Source organism: Stenella coeruleoalba (genome assembly GCF_951394435.1).
Source record: "Stenella coeruleoalba genome assembly, chromosome: 11".
Classification (NCBI taxonomy): Eukaryota; Metazoa; Chordata; class Mammalia; order Artiodactyla; family Delphinidae; genus Stenella; species Stenella coeruleoalba.
The window spans coordinates 20,571,379-20,596,600 of record NC_137157.1 but is presented as its reverse complement, the minus strand read 5'-3'; the positions used below and the strand labels follow the sequence as shown (position 1 = coordinate 20,596,600).

General features: G+C 40.0%; 1 protein-coding gene across 1 annotated transcript in view; it reads left to right on the top strand.

Annotated features, from left to right (window-relative positions):
• Positions 1-25,222, top strand: part of ANO4 (anoctamin 4) — a 482,060-nt gene that overhangs the window by 397,134 nt on the left and 59,704 nt on the right. Inside the window, exons 21-27 of the mRNA XM_079935996.1 lie at positions 6,968-7,050; positions 13,107-13,247; positions 15,720-15,884; positions 21,299-21,335; positions 23,441-23,552; positions 24,511-24,568; positions 24,709-24,806. Coding sequence (XP_079792122.1) covers positions 6,968-7,050; positions 13,107-13,247; positions 15,720-15,884; positions 21,299-21,335; positions 23,441-23,552; positions 24,511-24,568; positions 24,709-24,806 — 694 coding nt within the window. The remainder of the gene's footprint in view (positions 1-6,967; positions 7,051-13,106; positions 13,248-15,719; positions 15,885-21,298; positions 21,336-23,440; positions 23,553-24,510; positions 24,569-24,708; positions 24,807-25,222) is intronic.

The window sequence follows — 25,222 nt, the reverse complement described above, 5'->3', positions numbered from 1 at the left end:
AAGCTTTCCAGACAAGCAAAAGCTAAGAGAATTCAGCACTACCAAACCAGTTTACAACAAACACTAAAGGAACTTCTCTAGGCAAGAAACACAAGAGCAGAGAACAAAAGAGGAAGGGAAGAAAAAGACCTATAAAAAAAATTAAGAAAATAACAATAGCAACATACATATCAATAATTACCTTAAATGTAAATGGATTAAATGCTCCAACCAAAAGACATAGACTGGCTGAATGGATACAAAAAACAAGACCCATAGATATGCTGTCTACGAGGGACTCACTTCAGGTCTAGGAACACATACAGACTGAAAGTGAGAGGATGGAGAAAGGTATTCCATGCAAATGGAAATCAAAAAAAACTGGAGTAGCAATATTCATATCAGACAAAATAGACTTTAAAATAAATTCCTCTGTTCTTCCTCCAAATGAACATTCTCAGGAAGTTATAAAGGACTGAAAAGACGAAATCTGTTAGTATTATTAATTTTACTTTTAAAAATTAAAATTAGCATTGGGAAAAAAATGACTGAAGGTGTGTATGAAGTAAGTCATTCTGCTTTCCTAGGAAGTAAGAGAATCATCTTGACCAGGTTTCTGAAAATGCTTTGAGTCATCAGACAGCAGGTCATCATTCTGAAATTAAAATCATAAGTACTCACTCATAGGTACTCCTCATTTTATTCCTGGCCAGAGCTCAATTCTTCTTTTTCTCCAAACAAATGGAACATAATCTTTTCTCAAGGAAAGACATTAGACTGTAGGATCTTTAAGCTCCTTGTTTTTTCAAAAATAAGAAAAATGCCTTTAAAATTGTTTTCTGGGATTAAACATAATTTTCCTCTGGACTACCAGTGCAGACATTTTTAAAGTGAAGAATAAAATTAGGCCTCTCAATATCTATTATGTTACCAGAGGGCAAAAATTGGCAGCATTGTATCCCTAGTAGCTTTGGGAATAAGTGTGGACTTTTCCAGGCCTCCCAGAAGAAGAGTATAGATCAGAGAGAAGGATACAGAGCTAATGTCAGGCTCCCACAGTGAACCTATAACCCTGGGGCACAGCACTTCTGATTTATAACTAGTTTCAGCTCCTGTAGTTGGGAGAGTAGGCTTTCTTTGTCTTCCTTTGTCTCTCTTTTTGGCTTTTCCCATTTCAATAGAAGTTAAAGCTCCCAGATTAGAGTGTGGGCTCGTAGCTAGGAGTCATGTAGTTAGCACCTCTGGCTCCTACTCTAAATGCCAGTTGTGCCCCTAGTCCTTGTAACAGCCTAAACATCCCTGTTGTGGGTTGCATTGTGTCCCCCCAAGAAGGATATGTTGAGGTTCTAACTCCTGATACCTGTGAAAGTGACCTTGTTTGGAAATAGGGTCTTTGAAGATGTAACGAAGTTAAGAGGAGGCCATACTGGATTACCAGTATGACTGGTGTCCTTATAAGAAGAGAAAACAGAGACACAGACACTCACAGGAGAGAATGCCATGTGAAGACAGAGGTAGAGGAGCAGTACCTCTGCAAATCCAGGGATGCCAAGGATTGTGGGAAACCACAAGAAGCTAGGGGAGAAGCATGGAACAGACTCTCCCTCAAAGCTTCCAGTAGGACCCAACCCTGCTAACACCTTGATTTTGGACTTGTAAGCTCCAGAACTGTGAAAAAATAAATTGCTACTGTTTTAAGCCAAAAAAGAGGCAAATCAGATTCAAATCTCAGTTCTGTTTTTTACTAGCCTTGTGAGTTCTCTGTACCTCAAATTTTTCATCCATAGAATAATGAAAATAATGCCAAACTTTACAAGCTTTTTAGAAAATAAAGATTAGTACCTAAGATGTAATAAATACTTACTATACAGTAACTAAATAAATGGTACAGTATTTCAACCCTGCCATGGAACTTAAGATATGCAGCTGAAAGAGGAGATTTCCCTGCATAGGTCTCTATAAATGCCTTAGGAAGATGATGAAAGATAGTTATTCAATGGGTTTTTTTCTAACTATTTGCAGAATGTTAATAATGGCTATACTTTCCAGAAAAATTCCTATATCAGTTAGGATGAGTAAAGTTAGCTGCCGTAATATACTAACTGCAAAACCTTGATGCTCAGTAGAACCCACAAACTTAAAACCCAATCAGGTGTTCCTGGTTGTCAGATAGCCTTCTACCTGGTCATCCAAGTACTCAAATTCCTTCCATCTCATGGCTCCATCCTCTTCTAGATCCTCAGAGTTCTCTCCATTCATCGAGCAAAAGGAGAAAAGAAGCATAGGGAGGATACACCTACTTCTTAATTCCTCAGCCCAAAAGTGACGCACATCACTTCTACTTACTTTTCATTGGCTAAAATTTGGCTCATGGCCACATATAACTGCAGTAAACCTGGGAGATATAATCGCACTATGCTTAGAAAGATGATAAATGGTTTCAGTAAATGCATAGGAGTCAGCCACAAACCATAATTATTCTATTTAAGAAAATGATAATAGGGTGTGGCCTGCCGAACACTCTATGTCATGTCTTCCTTTTGTGTCCCTTATGGGCTGCATGTGACAAACTTCTCAATTGTGTGTGATTCGGAGCCAAGAGTGTCTTGCTATTTGAACACTAAGCTACCTGAACACTAATCCTGACCCTGTCTGCACTGACAGAAGTCTCAGAATTTCCTAATGTGTCAACTACTGTTGTGAGAGGATTGTTGTTTGGGATTGGCATTAACATCTCAGGTGAACTTGTTTGTGGGTAGATCAGGTAGAAGTACAGGGTGGAGAGTTGGGCACAAGCAGGGTCCTTAGGATCCTTGTATCCTGGGCTGGTAATAGGGCTTTATTTTATGGGTGATGTGACTTTATTGACGAGCCCCTGCTTGGAGACCTGGTTAGATTGGGGTTTAGAAAAATCATTAGCAGCATGGAAAGATAGATTGGAATCTAAGAAGTTCAAAATGCTAGCAGTAAGTAGCTGAGAAAAAGGAAATTTGGGGGCCAAATTCTTGTGGAAATAATTGCATATATTAGAAAATGTTGACAAAACACGTCAGAATGTTCAGTCTTTTGAGAATCAATATATAAAAGAAATATACTTTTTAAAAATTTTGTTTAAAGATATTTTCATGTGGACCAGTTTTAAAGTCTTTATTGAATTTGTCACAACGTTGCTTCTGTTTTATGTTTTGGTTTTTTGGCCCTGAGGCATGTGGGATCTCAGCTCCCCAACCAGGGATCGAATCCACACCCCCTGCATTGGAAAGGCAAAGTCTTAACCACTGGACCGCCAGGGAAGTTCCAAAAGAAATATACTTTTAATCAAACTTAATCATAGTACTGGGCAGTATAAAAGAAAGATATAATATAAAGATACATATATAGATGGATACATATACGTATAGCATAAGCCAGCTTCAAAGGAGACAAAGAGGAAAGTGTGAGCTCATGACATAAGGCAGCATATAACTTACCACACCCAAAGCACATGGGCTCCCAGAGCTGTGTATTTAGACAAAGGACTTAAATCATGGAGTTATGCGGGTGGGGGGTTGGAGCTTTGCCTTGAGAAGAGATCACCTATATTGGTTTGATTACATCCTAGTTCATACATAGAGATAGAAGCATATTCCTCCTCAGATGAATGGGGATTTTCACACAAAGACATAAGAAAATGGCAGCTGCACAAACAATTCATTTCTTCTTCTCATCTTCCCAAGTTCTAGAATGGAAGAGAGGAGAGGATTATTGGCTGAAGAAGGGAATTACTGCTTTGAGTTTCTTTCTCCTTGAGGCAGGGTTCAGCACATGCTGGGGAGAAGGAAGCTGGTGGAATAATTCTTACAGCCACTGGCTTGTCTTGGAAATCAGTTCCTACAGACGAGAACCACAGATGGGTCAATGGGGCTTGTTGGGAGCAGCAACAGCCTATAAGACAGACTGGATGTGTATCCTGTGGCCTTAGGCCATCCCAGCATGACCCCCGAGCAAGCCTTTCTGAGGCCAAGGGGTCCAAAGCTTTTCTTCTTACGGAGAAAAGCCACACATTCAAGGCTTGGCTGCCTTGTCTCTTCAAGGCTAGGAGGGACTCTGGAGACCAAAGAGAGAAAATCAATAAAGTGGCATTTGTTTGAAGGGCCAGAGGACCTAGTCAAGGAGATGTTTCAGGGACCCCATGCAAGGAAAAGATAATTTGGTGAGGCAGAGGGCAAATGTGCAGAAAGAAGTTAACACAGCAGGCCTGCCTTAGAGAGTCCTGCTTTACAGGGCTGGCCCGTGGCTGGCATCTGGGAACTTAAATTTCAGGAGAGTTTCTACCACCCTAACTGCTAAGAGTAACTTGTTTTACATTTGAAACGGTTTGCTCAAACATTATGGTTTGTGCTGAATACCTCCTGATTTTTTGTGAGGCTTGGGAATTTTGGAACGTGCTAGGCAAAGGATGTCTGTGTGACCAGCCCCTGATAAAAACCCTGGGCACTGAGTTTCTAATGAACTTCCCTGTTAGACGACATTTCACGTGTTGTCACAACTCACTACTGGGGAATTAAGTACATGCTGTGTGACTCCACGGGGAGAGGACTCTTGGAAGCTTGCACCTGGTTTCCACCAGACTTCACCCCATGTGCCTTTTCCCTCTGCTGATTTTGCTTTATATCCTTTCACTGTAGGAAACCTTAGCCATATGTACCACTATATGCTGAGTCCTATGAGTCCTCCTAGTGAATCATCGAGACTGGAGGTGGTCTTGGGAAACCCTGACGCAGTAAGACTCCTGGCAAGGATTCCAGTGGAAAATAGCTGCTCAGTTTTTGGCACTTTTCTTTCTTCATTTTTAATTGGAGTATAGTTGATTTGCAATGTTGTGTTAGTTTCAGGTGTACAGCAAAGTGAATCAGTTATACATGTACATATATCTATTCTTTTTTAGATTCTTTTCCCATATAGGTCATTACATAGTATTGAGTAAATTTCCCTGTGCTATACAGTAGGTCCTTATTACTTATCTGTTTTATATATAGTAGTGTGTATATGTCAATCCCAATCTCCCAATTTATCCCTCCCCCCTTTCCCCCTGGTAACCATAAGTTTGTTTTCTACAGCTGTGACTCTGTTTCGGTTTTGTAAATAAGTTCATTTGTACATTTTTTTTAGATTCCATATATAAGTGATATCATGATATTTGTCTTTTCTCTGTCTGACTTACTTCACTCAGTATGACAATCTCTAGGTCCATTCATGTTGCTGCAGATGGCATTATTTCATTCTTTTTTATGGCTAATATTCCATTGTATATATATATATACAATGTATATATATTGTAATGTATATACAATATTCCATTGTATATATATGTGTATATATATCTTTACTCCTCTGTCAATGGACATTTAGATTGCTTCCATATCTTGGCTGTTGTAAATAGTTTGGCACTTTTATTAACCTCCAAAGACATATGTTTGTTTCCATTTCCCGCTTCTAGAATTAAGCACTTGATTATTTTAGGCGTAACTTTCTTAACGACTATACTCTGAATTTTTCAGATTTTAGAGAGGCACTGTGGTACATATATCATATATTCTATAATACCTCATGAGGTCTGGGAAGTACCCATATTCAAATACATTAATGTGGCTGCTTTCAACGTATGTGTACTCTCACTAAGAGGGATAAATGAAGACTTTGAGTAGCCTCACCTCAGTCGAAGTCACAGCTTGCCACAAGATGAATTTGTGCCAAACTTAGGGGAAGAAACTTACAATTTTTAGAGCATTTTGAATTTTGCCATCGCGGATAGGGATTATATTGCCATCCCTCATTTGCTTAGCAGGAAATTGAGAATTAGAAAAGTGAATTCGTTTGCCAGTGATAGAACAGCTTGTATCTGAACTGGATTTCAAATCTAGGAATGTCTAGGTCACAAGCCAGAGAGCTCTTAACTATTACCCTATACTGTCTTTCCAGTTACTTATTTTTAAACATGTCTTCTGTGTCCGAATACCACTAATAAGGAGGTAGTGTGAGATCAAGGGGGAGTAGAAAAGAAGGAAGTAGTTATCTCTCTTTGGAATGGACATTTGGATGTTTACCTTACCCCATGAAACTGATTCCAAATATATGACATATTTTTCCCTTTTGAAGTCTGACTACACAGCAAGGCCCAATAGAGATGGTTAACAATTACCTCTCCTAGGGTATCTCTGTGATATCCTTAGTTGCAGTCATCCTCTGAGTGAGTAACTGAGTGTATGTGTTCCCTCATTGGGCTTGTGACTTCCAAGGCAGCAGGAATGTGTCTTGATTATTTTTTGATCTCTCTATCATTTTATAATGCTCAACAATTCATTTGTGTTGATATTTTTAAATTGAATTGAGTAGAAAGTTACTTTGGCTAAATGAGGATCACTCCCAGCTTTACCTGGGTGGGGAGGCCAACAGGTTGGGAAAGGTTCTTAACAGAATTTACACACTTTTGCCTTCAATGTGACAATAAAGAGATGGTTTGGAGAAAAGAGAAGCAACAGGACAGCTTCCTCCAACAAAACAGCTTCCTTCAGTAAAATAGGAAGATACAGTCTACACAGATATTTATCCTGAGGAGAATTTGGGGGACAAGAGATCACTGGCAATCAAATACATGTGAACTGCTAAGCTTTGCTTTTCCTTTTCCTTTTCTGCCCCTCACTTTTCAAATGATGTTGGTAACTTAGTTTTCTGTATTCTTACATCTCAGGAGCTTCGTCATTCTAGTAAGTCTGCTCTGCTATGACTTGCAAATCAGCTTAATTTAAATCTCTAAGTTTTCATTGTGTTTGACACAGACTTAGTAATTCTCAGAAAATGATCCTTGTTAAATAAAGTTTATCTAGAAATTCTGATATTCAAGAATGCTTACACAAACTGTCATTCTTTACAATGGCCTCATTATCCATTGGCACAGTTAAAGGCATTGTTTTATTTGAAAATGTCTGCCTTTCTCTGCTTGTTCCAGCGACAGTTTTCCTGGAGTTTTGGAAAAGACGGAGAGCAGTAATTGCTTATGACTGGGATTTGATAGACTGGGAAGAAGAGGAGGTTTGTATCATTTACCTCAATTTTCTTTTTTAAAAAAAGCCGATAACCAAGAAATACACAGTCCCTCTTGAGTCATCGCTCTCTGGCCTGTGATGGAAGTCAGGTTGATTCATAAAGCATTTTTTATACCTGTCTTTATAGGAAATTTCAAGAGGAATTTAAAAAAAAGCATACAACATTTTGATTTCTTAGTGGAGTAAAATTCCATGACTAAGTAAAGCATTTCACTTGTAGGTAGAGGCATCAGAAGAATTGGTAGTAAGATTTGTTTAGTTTCCTTAAATATTATCCATTCTCTTTACTTTATCAGAAGGAGAATATTAGCTTCACAGTTGTAGGCGCATGGAAGCAGACCTCCTAAGTACTCCAAGGAAATGGTTCTGTGAACTCTACAGGACCCTGGACAGTGACCAGATGTGCACAGGCTCAGTAGTGTTCCCCTAAGTGATAAATACTGAAGGGAAACCACTCCTCAAACAGCCTATTTGGTGGATGTGGCTAAAAGCAGGACCAGCTCTAGATAAAACCGTCCAGGAGAGGTAAACTCAGTCCCACAGACTTCACTTTCTCAGCATGTCACTCTCCCTTTATCCCCTTCTAGGCCAATACACCATGCCCTTTCCTAACCTGTGTCTGGTCTTTATCCTCTCTCTCCTTGCCCCATTCCTGTCAGAAGTCTCGAGGACCCATGGGTGGGTTTGGTCACCATGTGCCCGGCCTGAACTCCTCTTCCCTTCCTCTCATCCATTATCTCCTACCTCTCCTGAGTACCATTTCCTCAGAGCCTTGCTGGGCCAGTAAATCAAATACACTAGTCATATATGATATGATAATGGGTATCAATGGGTGTTTTCCTTCCAAGAGACACAGATATATATTTTTATAAATTAAAAGGAATCTTCTGTAAACATAACTGGGAATTTTAGCCCTGGGATAGGCTTGGTGGGGGAGATAATTTTGAGGGGAGTGTTTTTTCCTTCAAATCATGCCTCGTGGATGGCTGCCTTTTCTCCTCACACCCATGAACACATTTGGGTAGTTTTTAAATCTAGAAATGATACTGGGATTCTCAGCAATCCCTGTTCTTGTGATGAGGCCTCTCTCATGCTTTTAAAAGCATGCATTCTCTAGAAAATGGTTTTCTGAGTTGGAAGAGACTGCCCAGGTGACTTCTGGGGGCTACCAGCCACAGCCAGGCTGCATTCAAGACTTCCTCCTGGGTGGAGCTGTTCTGGTTTTTGTTACACGTGTTTATGGGAGTGGCTTTCGAGTGGGATGGAAATGCTCTTTCCTGGGAAGCCGAGTCACCACTAAGCAGCTGTGTCATCTAAGACAAATTACTTCATCTTCGTTTTCATTTCTAAAGAAAAATGTTTCTAAAATTTCCCCTTTCAGCTATAAAGTAGGGCATTCAATAATTTTGACTAAACCAGTCTAAAGTCACTGTTGGCCCTTGTGGTAGGCCCACAATGTGAGTACCCTTAGGGTAAACATATCCCTTCAGAAGTCTAGAGCTTCTGAACTCCCAGCCCTGTTAAAAAGCATGGAGTGCTGAACCCTGCCTTCACTCAGCACACCTGTATACAGGAACTCACGTCAGGGGCCATGTGCAATTCTATTTCTGTTTGGGATTCATTGTAGAAATGCCTCTTACTTCTAGCCTGTGGTTCTCAGCTTGCTGTACAGAAGAGCCCAGACATGCTGCATGCCTTCTTCAGGGGTAAACCAGGATGTTACTTTGCTAGGGCCGCCGTAACAAAGCGCCACTGACTGGGTGGCTTAAGCAAAAGAAGTTGACTGTCCCACAGTTTGGAGGCTAGTCTGAGATCAAGGTATTGGCAGGGCTGGTTTCTTCTGAGGGCCATGAGGGAAGGGTCTGTTCCCAGTCTCTCTCCTTGGGTTGTAGATAGCCATCTACTCCCTGTATCTTCACATTGTCTTCTCTCTGTGCATGTCTCTGCCTAAATTTCCTCTTCCTATAAGGAAACTAGTCATGTTGGATTAAGGTCCACTCTAATGACCTCATTTTAACTTAATTACGTCTGTAGAGACCCTGTCTCCAAATATAGACACATTTTGAGATACTGAGGGTTAGGACTTCAACTTATGAATCGGGGGGTGGGGTGGGGACACAATTCAGCCTGTAATACCCAGGATGACAGGTCTGGCCCCATGACTGGCCTCATTTTCTGGATGATTAACTCAGTGACCCTTGATGACACTTACAGCCTAATGAATTGAGTTTCCCAAAGAAGCAGAATATTCTAGATCTGTTTATATCCTAAAGTGTAACTACCTAAAATAAAGGAGGCAGAGGCTGTTTATAACTGTATCTCCCCCTGACCTTCCCCATTACCTGCCACTGTGTAAAGTCAGCATTGGGCTTATCCTGCAGCAGGAGACGGGCTGCCCTTCCTCCTACACAGGGAGGCCACTACCAGACTGTGCCCATCCTCCATAATCTCTCTTCTGTCAGCTCCTTCTTTGCTTTCTGTCAGTACCTTCATCTAAGTCTTGAGTGTTTCTGCCTGGACTAACTCAGTCTCCACTGTACCAGAGTTTGTGCTTATTTTCCCTCCTCTTCCAAGACACTCATGTAGAACAAGTTCTTAATTAATCAGAATGACTTCAAAATACCGTTGTGCTGATTATCTTTTCCTAATCCCATAATTGCTTTTTAGTCAGAAACTTTTCACACTGGATGGGACTCAACTCAATGAAATGAAATCTCAGCTTGATTTAGAATTAGAGGAAACTTGATTTTATCTGGATTTGAAAGGTATTTACCTTGTTTTCAATACTAATTAAGAATACATTTCAAGTCCCTCCCATGAAAAAACTTGCACAAGCCTCTTAGGTACCCTCATCCACCAGAGGGCAGACAGCAGAAGCAAGAAGAACTACAGTCCTTCAGCCTGTGGAACAAAAACCACATTCACAGAAAGGTAGACAAGATGAAAAGGCAGAGGGCTATGTATCAGATGAAGGAACAAGATAAAACCCAGAAAAACAACTAAATGAAGTGGAGATAGGAAACCTTCCAGAAAAAAAATTCAGTTAATGACAGTGAAGATGATCCAGGACCTCAGAAAAAGAATGGAAGCAAAGATTGAGAAGATGCAAGAAATGTTTAACAAAGACCTAGAAGAATTAAAGAAGAAACAGAGATGAACAATACAATAACTGAAATGAAAAATACACGAGAAGGAATCAATAGCAGAATAACTGAGGCAGAAGAACAGAAGAGTGACCTGGAAGACAGAATGGTGGAATTCACTGCCACAGAACAGAATAAGGAAAAAAGAATGAAAAGAGATGAAGACAGCCTAAGAGACCTCTGGGACAACATTAAATGCAACAACATTGGCATTATAGGGGTCCCAGAAGGAGAAGAGAGAGAGAAAGGACCCAAGAAAATGTTTGAAAAGATTATAGTCGAAAACTTCCCTAACATGGGAAAGGAAATAGCCACCCAAGTCCGGGAAGTGCACAGAGTCCCAGGCAGGATAAACCCAAAGAGAAACATGCAGAGACACATAGTAATCAAATTGACAAAAATTAAAGACAAAGAAAAATTATTGAAAGCAACAAGGGAAAAACGACAAATAACATACAAGGGAACTCCCATAAGGTTAACAGCTGATTTCTCAGCAGAAACTCTACAAGCCAGAAGGGAGTGGCATGATATATTTAAAGTGATGAAGGGAAGAACCTACAACCAAGATTACTCTACCCAGCAAGGATCTCATTCAGATTCAACAGAGAAATCAAAAGCTTTACAGACAAGCAAAAGCTATGAGATTCAGCACCACCAAACCAGCTCTACAACAAATGCTAAAGGAACTTCTCTAAGTGGGAAACACAAGAGAAGAAAAGGACCTACAAAAACAAACCCATAACAATTAAGAAAATGGTAATAGGGACAGACATATAGATAATTACCTTAAACGTGAATGGATTAAGTGCTCCCACCAAAGACACAGGCTTGCTGAATGGATACAAAAACAGGGCCCATATATATGCTGTCTACAAGAGACCCACTCTTCAGACCTAGGGACACATACAGACTGAAAGTGAGGTGATGGAAAAAGATATTCCATGCAAACAAAAATCAAAAGAAAGCTGGAGTAGCAATTCTCATATCAGACAAAATAGACTTTAAAATAAAGACTATTACAAAAGACAAAGAAGAACATTACATGATGATCAAGGGATCAATCCAAGAAGAAGATATAACAATTATAAATATATATGCACCCAACATAGGAGCACCTCAATACATAAGGCAACTGCTAACAGCTCTAAAAGAGGAAATTGACAGTAACACAATAATAGGGGGACTTTAACACCTCCCTTACACCAGTGGACAGATCATCCAAACAGAAAATAAGGAAACACAAGCTTTAAATGACACAATAGACCAGGTAGATTTAATTGATATTTATAGGACATTCCATCCAAAAACAGCAGATTACACTTTCTTCTCAAGGGCACACAGAGCATTCTCCAGGATAGATCACATCTTGGGTCACAAATGAAGCCTCAGTAAATTTAAGAAAATTGAAATCATATCAAGCATCTTTTTTGACCACAATGCTATGAGAATTGAAATCAGCTACAGGGGAAAAAAAAAAAACGTAAAAAACACAAACACATGGAGGCCAAACAATACATTGCTAAATAACCAAGAGATCACTAAAGAATCAAAGATGAAATCAAAAAATACCTAGAGACAAATTACAACGAAAACACAATGATCCAAAACCTATGGGATGTAGCAAAAGCAGTTCTAAGAGGGAAGTTTATAGCAATACAAGCCTACCTCAAGAAACAAGAAAAATCTCAAACAATCTAACCTTACACCTAAAGGAACTAGAGAAAGAAGAACAAACAAAACCCAAAGTTAGCAGAAGGAAAGAAATCATAAAGACCAGAGCAGAAATAAATGAAATAGAAATGAAGAAAATAATAGCAAGGATCAATAAAACTAAAAGCTGGTTCTTTGAGAAGATAAACAAAATTGATAAACCATTAGCTAGACTCATCAAGAAAAAGAGGGAGAGGACTCAAATCAATAAAATTAGAAATGAAAAAGGAGAAGTTACAACAGACATCACAGAAATACAAAGCATCCTAAGAGACTACTACAGGCAACTCTATGTCAATAAAGTGGACAACCTGGAAGAAATAGACAAATTCTTAGAAAGGTATAAGCTTCCAAGACTGAACCAGGAAGAAATAGAAAATATGAACAGACCAATCACAAGTAATGAAATTGAAACTGATTAAAAATCTTCCAACAAACAAAAGTCCAGGACCAGATGGCTTCACAGGTGAATTCATTTAGAGAAGAGCTAACACCCATCCTTCTTCAACTCTTCCAAAAAATTGAGGAAGGAACACTCCCAAACTCATTCTATGAGGCCACCATCACCCTGATACCAAAACCAAAGGTACTACAAAGAAAGAAAATTACAGACCAGTATCACTGATGAATATAGATGCAAAAATCCTCAACAACAACAACAACAAAAAGAATACGTTTCAAACCTATGGTTAAGGGTGAATGACATCTATAAGAGCTTATTAAAAAATAGATGCACCATGTTTTTAACTGCCTAAATCGAAAAGTTTAAAAATTGTAAAAAACTAAGAATTATATTATAACTCACAAAGCGAATTCTGAACATTTTGCTGTTCAGAAGCTTTCTTTGTCTTGGTGTCCACATCACTCCCCGGTAATAAAAGTAAAAGCTTATTAGTTGTTTCAAACCACTAGGGACAGGACAAGTTGGTCCCTTTTCTCATTCTCAGTTTCTTTCTTCAAGTATAGTTTAAAAAGATAATAGAGACACTTAACTATTAGTCTAAATTACATAGCCTTGATGATAAAAAGTCTAGATCATTCTGCAGATTTTCTTTAAGTGGCCGGTTTCCAAGCCCATGTCATTGACTGTGGCATTTGTTGACTCAGTTTTCCTATGGGGTAAAATGATTTTTTTCTTATTGTCTGAACAGTTCTTCAGTACATAAAAATGTGTCTGCTTGTTCTTTAGGAAGAAATACGGCCCCAGTTTGAAGCCAAGTATTCCAAGAAAGAGCGGATGAATCCCATTTCGGGAAAACCAGAACCATATCAAGCATTTGCAGATAAATGCAGCCGACTTATTGTTTCTGCATCTGGAATATTCTTTATGGTCTGAAACTTTTTTACAAAACTCTTTCTTTCATAAAGTACAAACCTGTAGCATGGTAACAACAATAATCATATCAAGTGTTTGGATATATTTTTGCACGTTCTGTTATTTAGTCCTCACAACCATTCTACATGGTGGTCAGGGATGGCATTGCTGGCTGCATTTTACAGGTGGGGCAACTGAGACTCCAGAAGGGTAAAGAGCTTGCCCAGATTAGCCAAGAAATAGACAAGAGCTCAGATCCTCTAATCTGCTGTTCTTTGCATTTGTCTCTCTATGTCATAATGAAAGGAACTAAAACTATGAGATAGTATTAATACCTACAGCAGGGTTTTTCAAACATTTTTTTACAATGCCCACACAGTAAGAAATACAAACGTTGTCATAACCTAGTATATACTACGCAAATAGATGTATAAAACCGAATATAGTAATTGAAACAATGTTCATCTTTACAATATGCAAGGAACTCTGATTTTTTTTGCTTTATTACAGTCTAGTTTTTAATAGACTGTATATAGCCAGCTATAACTCCCAAACATTTATTTCACTAATGATTATACAAGTTTGCAAAACACTAATTTGAAGCTGGATCGTTAGCTTTTCCTAAAAAGAAGTCGTTTTATGATCAACTTTGACCCTGTCAATTACTGAACAAAACATATGCAAATATGTCAGAAATGTCATTTTAGACAGGAAAGGATGGCTAAGATCCTCCTTTCCTCTTTTCAAACAGCAAGTGTTTGTAAGTATATATCCTAGTTGGTTAGACTGGGAAGGACAAGACAATAGGAAATTCAGACAGTCTACCCCCCGTAGCCAGAAAGGAAATGAGCCCAGTGTCCCTCGGCTCAGATCAGGACTCAGATCCGTGCCCTTCTACAGACGCTGCTTTGATAGCAATTGTGTTGGGCCTTGCCTTCTATAAGTGCATCCACATTTATTGTTTGGGGTTTGTTTCTCACGACAAGACCTAAGGACATAAATTAAGTTCTCCTTGTTCTACAGATGGGGTAGATCATAGAGGTAGAAGCCATGGAAAGAACAAGCTACGTGCCCAAGGTCACACTGCTAGCTCGTAGCTGAACCAGGACTCAGACCTAACTTCTGAGTCCAGTGAACTTTCCATTCTACCACACTGCCACCCTTGTCTATAATTCAGTGTAGTTCTCACCTGTCTCCCTATCAGCAGCTCCAGGATTCAGACACGGGCGATTTTTGTTTCTTTGTTTTCTATTATTATTACTATTACTACTACTTTAGCCAGTTCAGCTGGGGCTCATACCTGACCTTTTAGAGCATGTCACTCATAGTGAGCCAGAAATAGAGTCTGTGAGAAACACAGAAAAAGTTTCTATAAAGAAAGGAATCTCTAAGTTGGCAGAGGCTGTCCTGAGGCCCAGCTTTAAGATCCAGTTTTTGTCAACTATGTAAGCTAAGGTCTCTGCTCAAAGACATATTAAGCAAGTCATCTAACGAAAGCCACAAAACTTTTTGGAATCTCAAATTCCCATTATTCATAGAGAGAGAAGATATGCCATATTCTTCTCAAACACCATGAAATGTTCAGAGGAAGATGCCTCAGTTCAGTCTGTGTATATATCTGATAGATAAGAGTATGCACCTCTCACAGGCTTCTTCAGCAACAAATAACTGAGCACTTGGCGTGATGCTAAGTTGCTGCAGAAATGACAGTTACCATCCTTACCCAGATGGAGCTTACCATCTAAGTGAGAGAGACTAGCAATAATCAAACAAATTGTTAGAAATTATAAGTTGTCTACTGAAAGAAGAGTACCCTATAACAAAAAAAAAGCCTGGGGGGAGGAGTGGGCGTTCATGATAAGCATTAATTATGAAGTAGTTCTTGAGCTGAGATGTGAAGAATGAGTTAGGTATTAACTAGACTGCGTGAGAGTGTGTGTGTGTGTGTGTGTGTGTTTGGCAGGGGAATGGGTGGATCAGCATTTTGGGCAAAGGAAATGGTCTTGAAGATTAAGGCTGCTTAGCCCATTGGAAAAATAAGAAAAGGTCTAGAGTCTCCAGAGGGAGGGGAAGAACACTCAGTGGGGCTGGAGAGACTCTTCCAGGCCACCATAAGGGCTTTGCTTTTATCCTAAAAGGAAGCCAATAAATAGTTTTAAACAGAAGAGTGACACGATAAGATTTCCACAATAAATATTTGTTCATTTGCTCAATCTGATATTCTGTTTAATAACGTGTTACCCCATAGCCTAACGGTTTATCAGCTCTCAAGTTCTGTGGCTTTTCTCTTTGGATAACAAAGAACGTACAAACAGACAAGAGAAAGCATCAACCACATGAAAAGTGTGCATTTTGTTGTGGTGTCTTGAGTCAGGACCACTGCCGCTTTATCTCGTTTCCTCATCCGAGGATTTTCCAGATGGCGGGAGCCCCTTCCTCCAACATTCCATCACAGTGCTCACTGGGTGTCCTCTGTCTTCCTGCCAGATCTGCGTGGTGATCGCCGCCGTGTTTGGGATCGTCATTTACAGGGTGGTGACCGTCAGCACTTTCGCTGCCTTCAAGTGGGCGTTAATCAGGAATAATTCTCAGGTTGCAACCACAGGGACTGCCGTGTGCATCAATTTCTGCATCATCATGCTGCTGAACGTGGTAAGTGAGCTGCAAGGTAACTAGTCAAATGGATAAAATGTGTGTGCTACAGGTGAGTCTTCCTCTGTTTCTAAAGGGACCTGGCCTTAGAGAGGCTGGTCAATTATGTGGCACTTATGGCCTGGCTGCAAAGTGCCTGGCATGAGGTGTACTCATCTGGGGATACAGAAGGCTTGAGTCAAATCTGGCCTCCAGGATTTTCTACATTGTAAGACTGGGCAAGGCACTTACCCTCTCTGAACCTCAGTTCCCTTATTTATCCAGTAAGATAACACTGTGTACCTCTTGGGGAAATTTAGAGAAAAAATATATTTTAAAGGCCCAGCTCAGACTCTGTGACATAGCTCAGTAGTGTTGGTTCCTGTTTCCTTTTGCTTCTGAACGACGGGAAATTAGTATCCAAAGCATTTCTTGCAATAACCCAGCAAGGAGTATTTCAGGGTGGTACTTGTAGCTTGTGTTGATTTCAGGTTTTTTTCAAATATTTCAGCCCAGCTGTCTCCCTTGAACCCCAAACATCCTCACCGAACACACACAACCCCCAACTCCCCATCTTCCCTCCAGAATGAGCTCCTCCTGCAGCCCCCATTGTAGTCGCCTAGGCTGAAACTCCTCTGCTTCTCTCAGCATCGAAATGTATCCAGAATTTGAGCACTTTTCACACATCCCCAGTCCCCACCTTGGTCCAGGTCCCCAGCATATCCCACCTGGATTACTGCAGTGCTTTCCGAGCTGGTCTCCCAGCTTCCACGTCTGCTTCCCTCAATCCAGGCTCATCATAGCAGCTAGAGCAAGCAAGCTTCATCCATGTAAGTCAGCCTCTGTTCACTGTATCCAGTGGCTTTCCTCTCGCTCAGAATAAAAGTTCTGTCTTCACATGGAGACCCAGGGTCTCCCTCATCTGGCCCCAGCGAGGTCTCTGACTTTGTCTCCTCTCTCCTCACCTTGACTTTCCTGCTTCTCATTGGCCTTCCCTCTTCTCTTCAATGTGCCAGGCAAGCTCTCACCCTAGGACTTTTGACTTGCTCTTCTCTCTGCCTGGAACATTCTTTCCCATGGGATCTGCAGAGTTTACTCCTGCACCTCCTTCAGGTCTTTTTTCAACTGTTACTTTTCCAGTATAAGGCTTCCCTCGTCACTCAATTTAAAATTGCAACCCACTCCTGCCGTCTGACCATTTCCTAGCTCCTCGCCTGCTTTATTTTGTTCTATGGCGTTAATCACCATCTAATAGGCTATTTTTTAAATTTATTTTGTTATTTATCTTCTCCAGTGGAATGCAGCCCCAAGAGGGCAGAAACTTTTGTCTTTCCTGATAAGAGTAGTAGAAGATCTAAGTTTCCAAACTCTGGCAACAGAAACAGGCTCTGGCTTATAATAGGCTCTCAGTAAATTGTTGTTACTATTTGCAGAACAAAAGGCAGTGGCTGACATTGTTAGACTTGAGGTTTGTAGGAGGGAATAAATAACGTATGTAGAGTGCCATGTATAGTGTTAGGCATGGAGTAAGTGTTCAATTATAGTTCCCCTCACCCTTATTTATACTGTAACTTAAATCTGGGCCATTGTGCTGAAATCACCGAGATAATGAAATATAGGAAATTTATTATTATTATTAAAGATACAGGAACTTCTTTATTATTTTAGAAAAAAAGTTTAAAAACCCAGAAGGTAGGGGGAAAAAAAGCACCTGCAGATCATTTTGCCATGATGACTGTGTAACTGCTTGGTCAAGTGGAGATTGAAAGTGGCTGTTTGTCACTCCCTTGCACGCCGCCTGTCCCCGGTTCAGCTAGTCTCAAAGTTAATTGTGGAATGAATATTCGTTGTGAAGGGGAGTGATTCATAGTGCAATTAACCAAACAGCCTGAGCAGTGAAAGATTCTGCGTCCAGGTAGGAGGCAGTGAATTAAAGCTTACTGTATTTTATCATCTCTCTTCTCCAATGTCTTATTAAAATTTAATTTATACATCTTAAGAAATAAATTTCTGCATATATGCAGTGGCTCTATAAACACATGCTTGCTGGTACATTTTGACCAGGAGCCAGTGTTGCCACTTCAGTTAACTGAAAATCACTTATCCAAAAACCTCTGCTTAGTGGAACACAGCCAAGAAAAGAAGAAATAAACTAAAAACAAAGCAGGAGGGGAGAGGATATAGTATATAATTAGGGCCACTACAAACCACCTACTGTGTGCTAGGAGCTAGACAGGTAGGCGTTTTACATGTTTTATTTAACAAAGGGTTTCTGAGTCACCAAAACAGATGACCAAGCCCACACACTAAAGCTGACATGTGTCATTCTTAGGAATGCCCTTAAGGTTTCTTTTCTTTTCTTTCTTTCTTTATTTTTAGATACAATGTGAACACATTTGGTGTTCTGATTTCTCAGCCAACATCAAACTAAAATAACAGAAGGTTACTAAGGCAAGAATACTGACAAGGTCAGAAAATGACAAGCCATAGCAAGGGGAAAGAAAGAAAATAAAAAGCATACACACTCTAAAACCAGCATCATCCAGGACCCTTTTGTGCAGTGACCAATTGCCTTACCCTCATTGGCCATCTCTGAGGACATCCTCATCCAGCACACACCTTTACTCTCCTGTCTTATGCCCTGAAGCTTTGCAGGTTCCATTATGAAGGCAACCAAATGTGTAATATAGCTGGGAAAGCTCTTCATCAAAATATATTTTTAAAAATTTTAAGTCCTTAAAAAGCAAATATTGAATAAAGGACAAATGACAGACTAATGACTATAACATAGCTTTGACCAGTTCAGAACTAAACTATTAATGACTGCTGAAATGACCCAATTTAAGACATTTTTATGACTCAATAATATAGTTTTTATAGCTATATAAATTGTTTTCAGTTATTTAAAATTTTGGCCATACTGGTCTTGCAAAAAAAAAAATCATTTGGACATTAATCATGAATACTTTTTCATTAACTGAATATAAAAATCTTGAGAGCTAGATTGGTATTTAATCTATGTTCATTAAAGCCTCTTTCAAATAATTATTATAGATCATATACCCTACTTCTGACTTTCTTCCAACCCTAACTGAAGAAGATCTATAAGGAATGCCTATTTTCTGGATTTGACAATGTGTGTTTACTTTTATGTGTATTTAAAAAAAAATAAAGCTCATATTATTTTACAAAAGTATTCTGGATCCTAACAAACTATTATGCCTCTTAGTGACTAGTTACGGGGTTTTCATTTTATTCCATGTCTTGAAAAATAAATATTTCAAAGACAGAGTGAATAGACAGATTTCCTCACTCCTCCTCGTCATGCTCTTTCAATTTTATTCTGCTTCACTAGTGACCAAAGAACATCTCAATATAGTGGTCTCAAGCTATATATGCCAATAAAGGAAGACATTAAAAGTCATTACCATCCTTTTTATTCAGCCATACCAAAATGAATCGGAAATTTCATTATAACCTGTAAACAGTGAAAACCACAATGACTTGTTCCAAAAAGAACTAAACCAGAAAATATGGCTTGCATCAGAACAAACCCACATATATTGATCAGGTGGACAAGATAAAATTAGAAGTGCTCATAGCTCTTTTGTACATATGCTTAGGATCAGAAAGCTTGCTGTTAGTTAAAGATTCTGACAGTAACCATTTGTGGCATCCAGTTTGGAAACTTAGATCTTCTACTACTCTTATCAGAACAAACTATCCGTGCTTTCTGTCTCAACTGGCTAATGAGAAATCAGGCCTTTTCCAGAAACCACTCATGTGAAGCTCTCTTGCTGGCTCCCAGTCCCTTTGTTTATGTGCTCTTTTCCGTTGCATCCTGCTCAAAGTCTCACTCTTCATCTCACTGTATCATCCAGATAAAATGTTCACAGATGCCATGAAGCCCAGTGTCCTCATACACTTTACCTTACTTTTCAAAAGGTTAATAATAATTATATTTCAACTCCTGTGCTGTTCCTTTTTTAAATTCCAATTTTTTCAGTTTCCAAACAAAAATAACGATGGCATATCACCAGCTCTCAAGGCCTTTGAGGCAAGTGTGCAAAGCGAGGCACTTTAACAAATGTACCTCAACATGAAAGATTAAAGGATGAACTAGGTAATCAAAAATTATATTTTTGAGAAAGGTTGTCTCACCAGTTGAATTTAATTTTCCTTGATAATTATGTAAGTAACTTTAATAATACCATGCCTTTGTAATATTAAAATAATTTTGATTAGAATATCTGTCCTAATATGTTGTTTACCAGTATTTTATTTTTATGATAAAATTGAAATGTATGACTCATCTATAACACAAGATTTCTTACTGAAAATTATACCAGTCTGTTTTAACATTGGACTCCAAGAGTCTGAGATTTCTATATACAAAATTTGATACTGTGGCCATATGAATAATTTATATCTTAATATAACAAACCCCAGTCTTTGCTGAAAGTTTAGAGTCATACAATCTGAGTATTTAGACTATTTCTGTAGTTAGAAGAAATCTGGGGTAAGAGAATGCAAAAGTTAGGAAGGACCTCAAGATGAGTGTGTCCAATACCCGTTCTCAACCACACGTAAGGAAAACGATGGTCTGAAGAAGAGGTGAGGTAACATGCCCAAGACCTATAGCTTGCTGGCTGGTAAAGCTGTTATTCCAGCCTGGGGAATTTTAACCAGTGAAATTTCACTACTTTAGTCTAAATGTGATCTTAATTTTCATATTGTTCAAATCCATTTGACTAGTTTTCTTTTTCGTTTTCATTTATCATCTTTCATTTTAGAGAAACCACTTGCTCTTTTCTTTTTCAATTTATACCCTCCCTAGGGAATCTCCTAGAGCTGGATTTGCCCTTAACTGTACCCCCTGTACTTCCATACACACACACAAGCACAGGGCACACACCCCTTCCATCCTATTAGGACCCTCCATTTACCAGATGGCTGGGTGAGTTAGGGATGCATCTAATTCACTAATAGAAAAGCAGATTACCATAAGTTTGGCGGTTCCCAATAATGTTTGATCACTTTGGTGTTTAGGAATGCTATAATCTAGAAAATCAGCCCATAAAAACAATAGGATTACAGACCCTTATCAGAAGCAGTCTTAGAGATTTTACATTGAGGAGGCCCAGGAATGTTGTGACTTGCCCAGCATCCCTTAGCGAGCTGATAATTAGTGGCAGCTGGCCTGTTGTTACAGAATTATTCGCCCCAAAACAAGAAGTGAGACTTTTAAAATATTAAAATGGGACCTTGTACAATTCTTTCTGGTCCTGAAAGGACACAATTGTTGATGATGTTTTCATTGTTTGCACAGTGGATGGTTAATGAAATTATTTTCATTTATGACTTACCTATTTACTTCATAATTACAGATTTTAGAACATCTACAGTTTGTTAAATGTATTCAATTTATTTTACAGCTCTATGAAAAAGTTGCACTGCTTCTGACAAACTTAGGTAAGTGGAACCCTCTTTATTTCACAGTACAGTATTGTGGTCTGAAGAATACCTGCTCAAAGATTCATTTCTGAAACACTGCTGAAAACAAATATTCCCTTTATTTTGAATTGCATACAACAATTTGTTCTTTGCCCTCAACAGGACATGTTAGATATGTCTAGGAATTGAGAGAATCTTTCCTACCTAAAGCTTTAAAGCATTTAGACATTATCTTTCTTGAGCTAATATAATTTAAAGTAGGTTTTCTCTTACAAAAGTACCTGTGTATGAAGTACCTATAATCATTTAGAAAAGCGTTCGTTTGCTGTTGCCTACAATTTTTATTTAATTAAAAACACAGCAAGTTTTAATGGCATATAAAATCACAGCAAAATTAGTTGCTTTGAAGACTGGGAGTCTTTTATGTAGACAGGCTAACCATTACTGACATCCGTGGAAATGACATTCATCTGGACAAGTCATCCCTAGGAACGTTTCTCTGACTCTTTAAGGCACCAGAACAATCTGGTAACCAGCTATGAGCTGTACCTTTACTACATTTTCAAGATGGAGGAATTGTCCCAATTTCATTAATGAGATATTAGTCATTTTACTCTACGCAGTTTGAGAAAATTACATGCTCCCACACAAAACCTGTTTTAGCAAATTCCCATATGTAGCTTGCCAAAGGGAGAAAAAAATCACAAAAGTGTTTTCATTTATAATCATCATTATAATAAAAGATGCCAGATACATCTGGCATCTCATCTTTTTGAGCCCTTCTATGTGCCAGATACAGAGCTAGGCACTTGGCATATCTCCTTTGAATTCATTGAAATCTTCCATCACCGCCACTCTTTGCCCAAAACTATAGAAGTTTATGTCCACAGAAGAGGTAACTGCCCATTGATAGACTGTGTCCAGGGGGCACCTTGCTCCAGGCTGGAAAAGATGCCTGTGGAGATATCAGCCATGGTCAATCTTTGGTTGGGCCACCTGGGAACCCACCCAGCTGGCTGATGAGCTAGGAGACCTTCCTGTGTAACCAAGAGTTCATTAGCAGAAGTGAAGTAAAGCTAAAGCCCTTGAAGCGTCCTTTGTCATTTCTTCCCTCAACAGCAGTATGGCCTTGTTCTGAAATTGACATTTAAACCATTTTAAATCCGATTCTCATTCTTTCTCCCCTCCCTTCTCAGATATACTCCTGGGAAGCATTTTGAGCTATAACTTGTGGGAAAGGAATTGATGGGGTAAAATGGTAAATGAGCAATTAGAAGCTCAGGGAATGTGGAAACAGAAAGTGCTATTGCATTAAATGCATTTTCTTTGACGTTGTTTGAGGTGAGGATGCAACTTCCGGGGAAGGATAAGCACATTTGACATGAGATTTCAGGTTGGAGGATTGATCCATATTTTTGGTTTGCATCAGCATGTCCAAAGAGCATTTGCTGTAGGGAAATTGAAATACAAGAAGATGAAAATTGGTGCCTGACTGAGGTCAGGAAATTGTAAGACAAAGATGCTGCTATACAATAAAAGCTCTAAAAATGAGGTCACCTCTTCGGTACTTGTCCTTGAGAATGAAAATGATGATGGATGAGGGTGACAGGTAATGGGGTCAGATGCTCATTCTGAGATGGGAGGTCTGACTCCCTCTCTCCCAGTAGCACCTCACATCACACCAGAAATAGAAGTCGAGACCAAGGAGTTATTAGGAGATGGGAGGGGACCTGATGCCACACAGGCCCCACCCCACAGGTGGAAACTAAGAGCAAAAGGAGAGGCTCCTGCAAGGAGCCAGGGCCGGGAGTGCGGCCCCTTCAGCCTGGCTGTCTCTACTCCAGGCTCTCCGGGCATCCTGGAACAGCGGAACAAATGATATTCCCTGCCCTCGGACAAGTTAGTAGTCACTTCCCACCAAAGCCTCGCTGGGGCTGGTCTGGGAGCTTGAGGAACCCACGGATGGTCCATTCCGTCGCATGTCATCTGTAGGCAAGCTGGGCTCTCCTGCAGCCTCCTTAGGAAGCCTCTGCTCCCACCCCGCGCATCTGGGGAGCTGGACAGAGGGAGTTGAGAAGGAGTCAGATGCAGCCTCTCAAACTCTGCTCCCCTTGTATCCACAGAACAGCCTCGCACTGAGTCCGAGTGGGAGAACAGCTTCACCCTGAAAATGTTTCTTTTTCAGTTTGTGAATCTGAACAGCTCCACGTTTTACATCGCATTCTTCCTCGGAAGGTAAGAACCCATTCTCTCCACACCTCCCCCGGCCAGGGACAGAGCGCACAGAGGTCACTGACCAGGGTGACAGAGAGGCCAGCCTTTAGGGTGATTCTTATAAAGTGTATAAAGAGGAGAACAGTCTCCTCCTTTCCTTTCCCTTCCCATTCTGGGGAATGGTCTCCATCAAAGTCCCTTGTACCTTTTCTTGTTAAGGTGAGTAGAAGAAAACAGTTTGCACACGTGAAGTGTGAATGTAAAACTTGCAGGCTCCATCTGTACCTGAATCGGGCCTCTGGATCTCACACCTATAAGAGCAGGTGGCATCAGGGGGAGGACGGCAGGCAGCATGTCCCAGATCCCTGACCTCACAGAGGAGGGAAGGACATTCAGACAGGAAAGGGGGCTGACGTAGGATGCCGAAGGAGACTGGGCAGCTTCTGAATCCAGCAGTTCTGAGGATGTGGAACGTCCAGGTACCATGAACTTCATTACACCAGGAAGCGTGTCTGAGGAGACGAGAACCAGGGAAGAGCCGAGTATTGGGTTTTAGTGAAATGGATGAAAAGCCTCTCCGCAGTTTCCAGCTACTTCAGTGTGGAATGCTAGTCAAATAGTTTCGTTTTAAAAAATAAAAAACACGGCATTACTAATATTCAAAAAGATCTGATGTGTTTAAACCCAACCTGCTGCTTACACCACAGCCCCTTGATATTCAGCAGAAAATGTTAAAAGCCACAGCAGGCATCGAGGACTGGCCTCTGTGTTCAGGAGCCAGACAGAAAGGCCAGGAGAGAAATATCCCCCAGAGAATTCCAGAAGCTGCCATTATGCCAGTTCCAGAGAGTTTTCCTAATTCCCTGACACCTGTTCCTTACTGCACCGGTAATTTTCACTGGAGGATGTGCTAATCTGAATATAATATTCACTGAAGGCTACAGGATGCTAATGGTTTGTTTTTCTGTGTGTGTTGAAGATTCACAGGACACCCAGGTGCCTACTTGAGGCTGATAAACAGGTGGAGACTAGAAGAGGTCTGTATTCTCCCATCATTCCTTGTTTCCTACAGACTTGGCGTTAAACAGGCTTAGGGCAACTTTGTGCAGATTAGAAACCAGACAGCCTTTCTTCCTGACCATTGATTCTTGAATTTCTGTGTTTGCTTACCTCGCAGTGCCACCCTAGTGGATGCCTTATTGATCTCTGTATGCAAATGGGTATTATAATGGTGCTAAAGCAGACCTGGAATAATTTCATGGAACTTGGCTACCCGTAAGTACCTTAGATATCTATACTTGAGAGGCAGCATGTCTCATTGGCTTTTCTAGGTGTGGCAAGTACGATAAGCAATGCAGACTCAGCAGTTAAGCCCGTGTGTGTATGTGTGTGTGTGTGTGTGTGTGTGTGTGTGTGTGTGTGTACCTGGAGCTAAGTCTTCATGCTTAGATATTCAAAGACAAATCATGAAAATAATAAACATTGGCTCTTTTGGAAGATTTAGCACAGATCGCATAAACAAAAGTGAATATTCTTTAAGAAGTCTCTGTGGGCCCCTAAATAATTGGATACCTGCTTCCAAGCTGCTTTATATGATGATGACACATTAACGAGGTCTTTACTCCCCAACCCCTGCAATAAATCAGAAATGGTAATTTCTTTAAACTTCCTTAAATTCAACTGTACAGGAA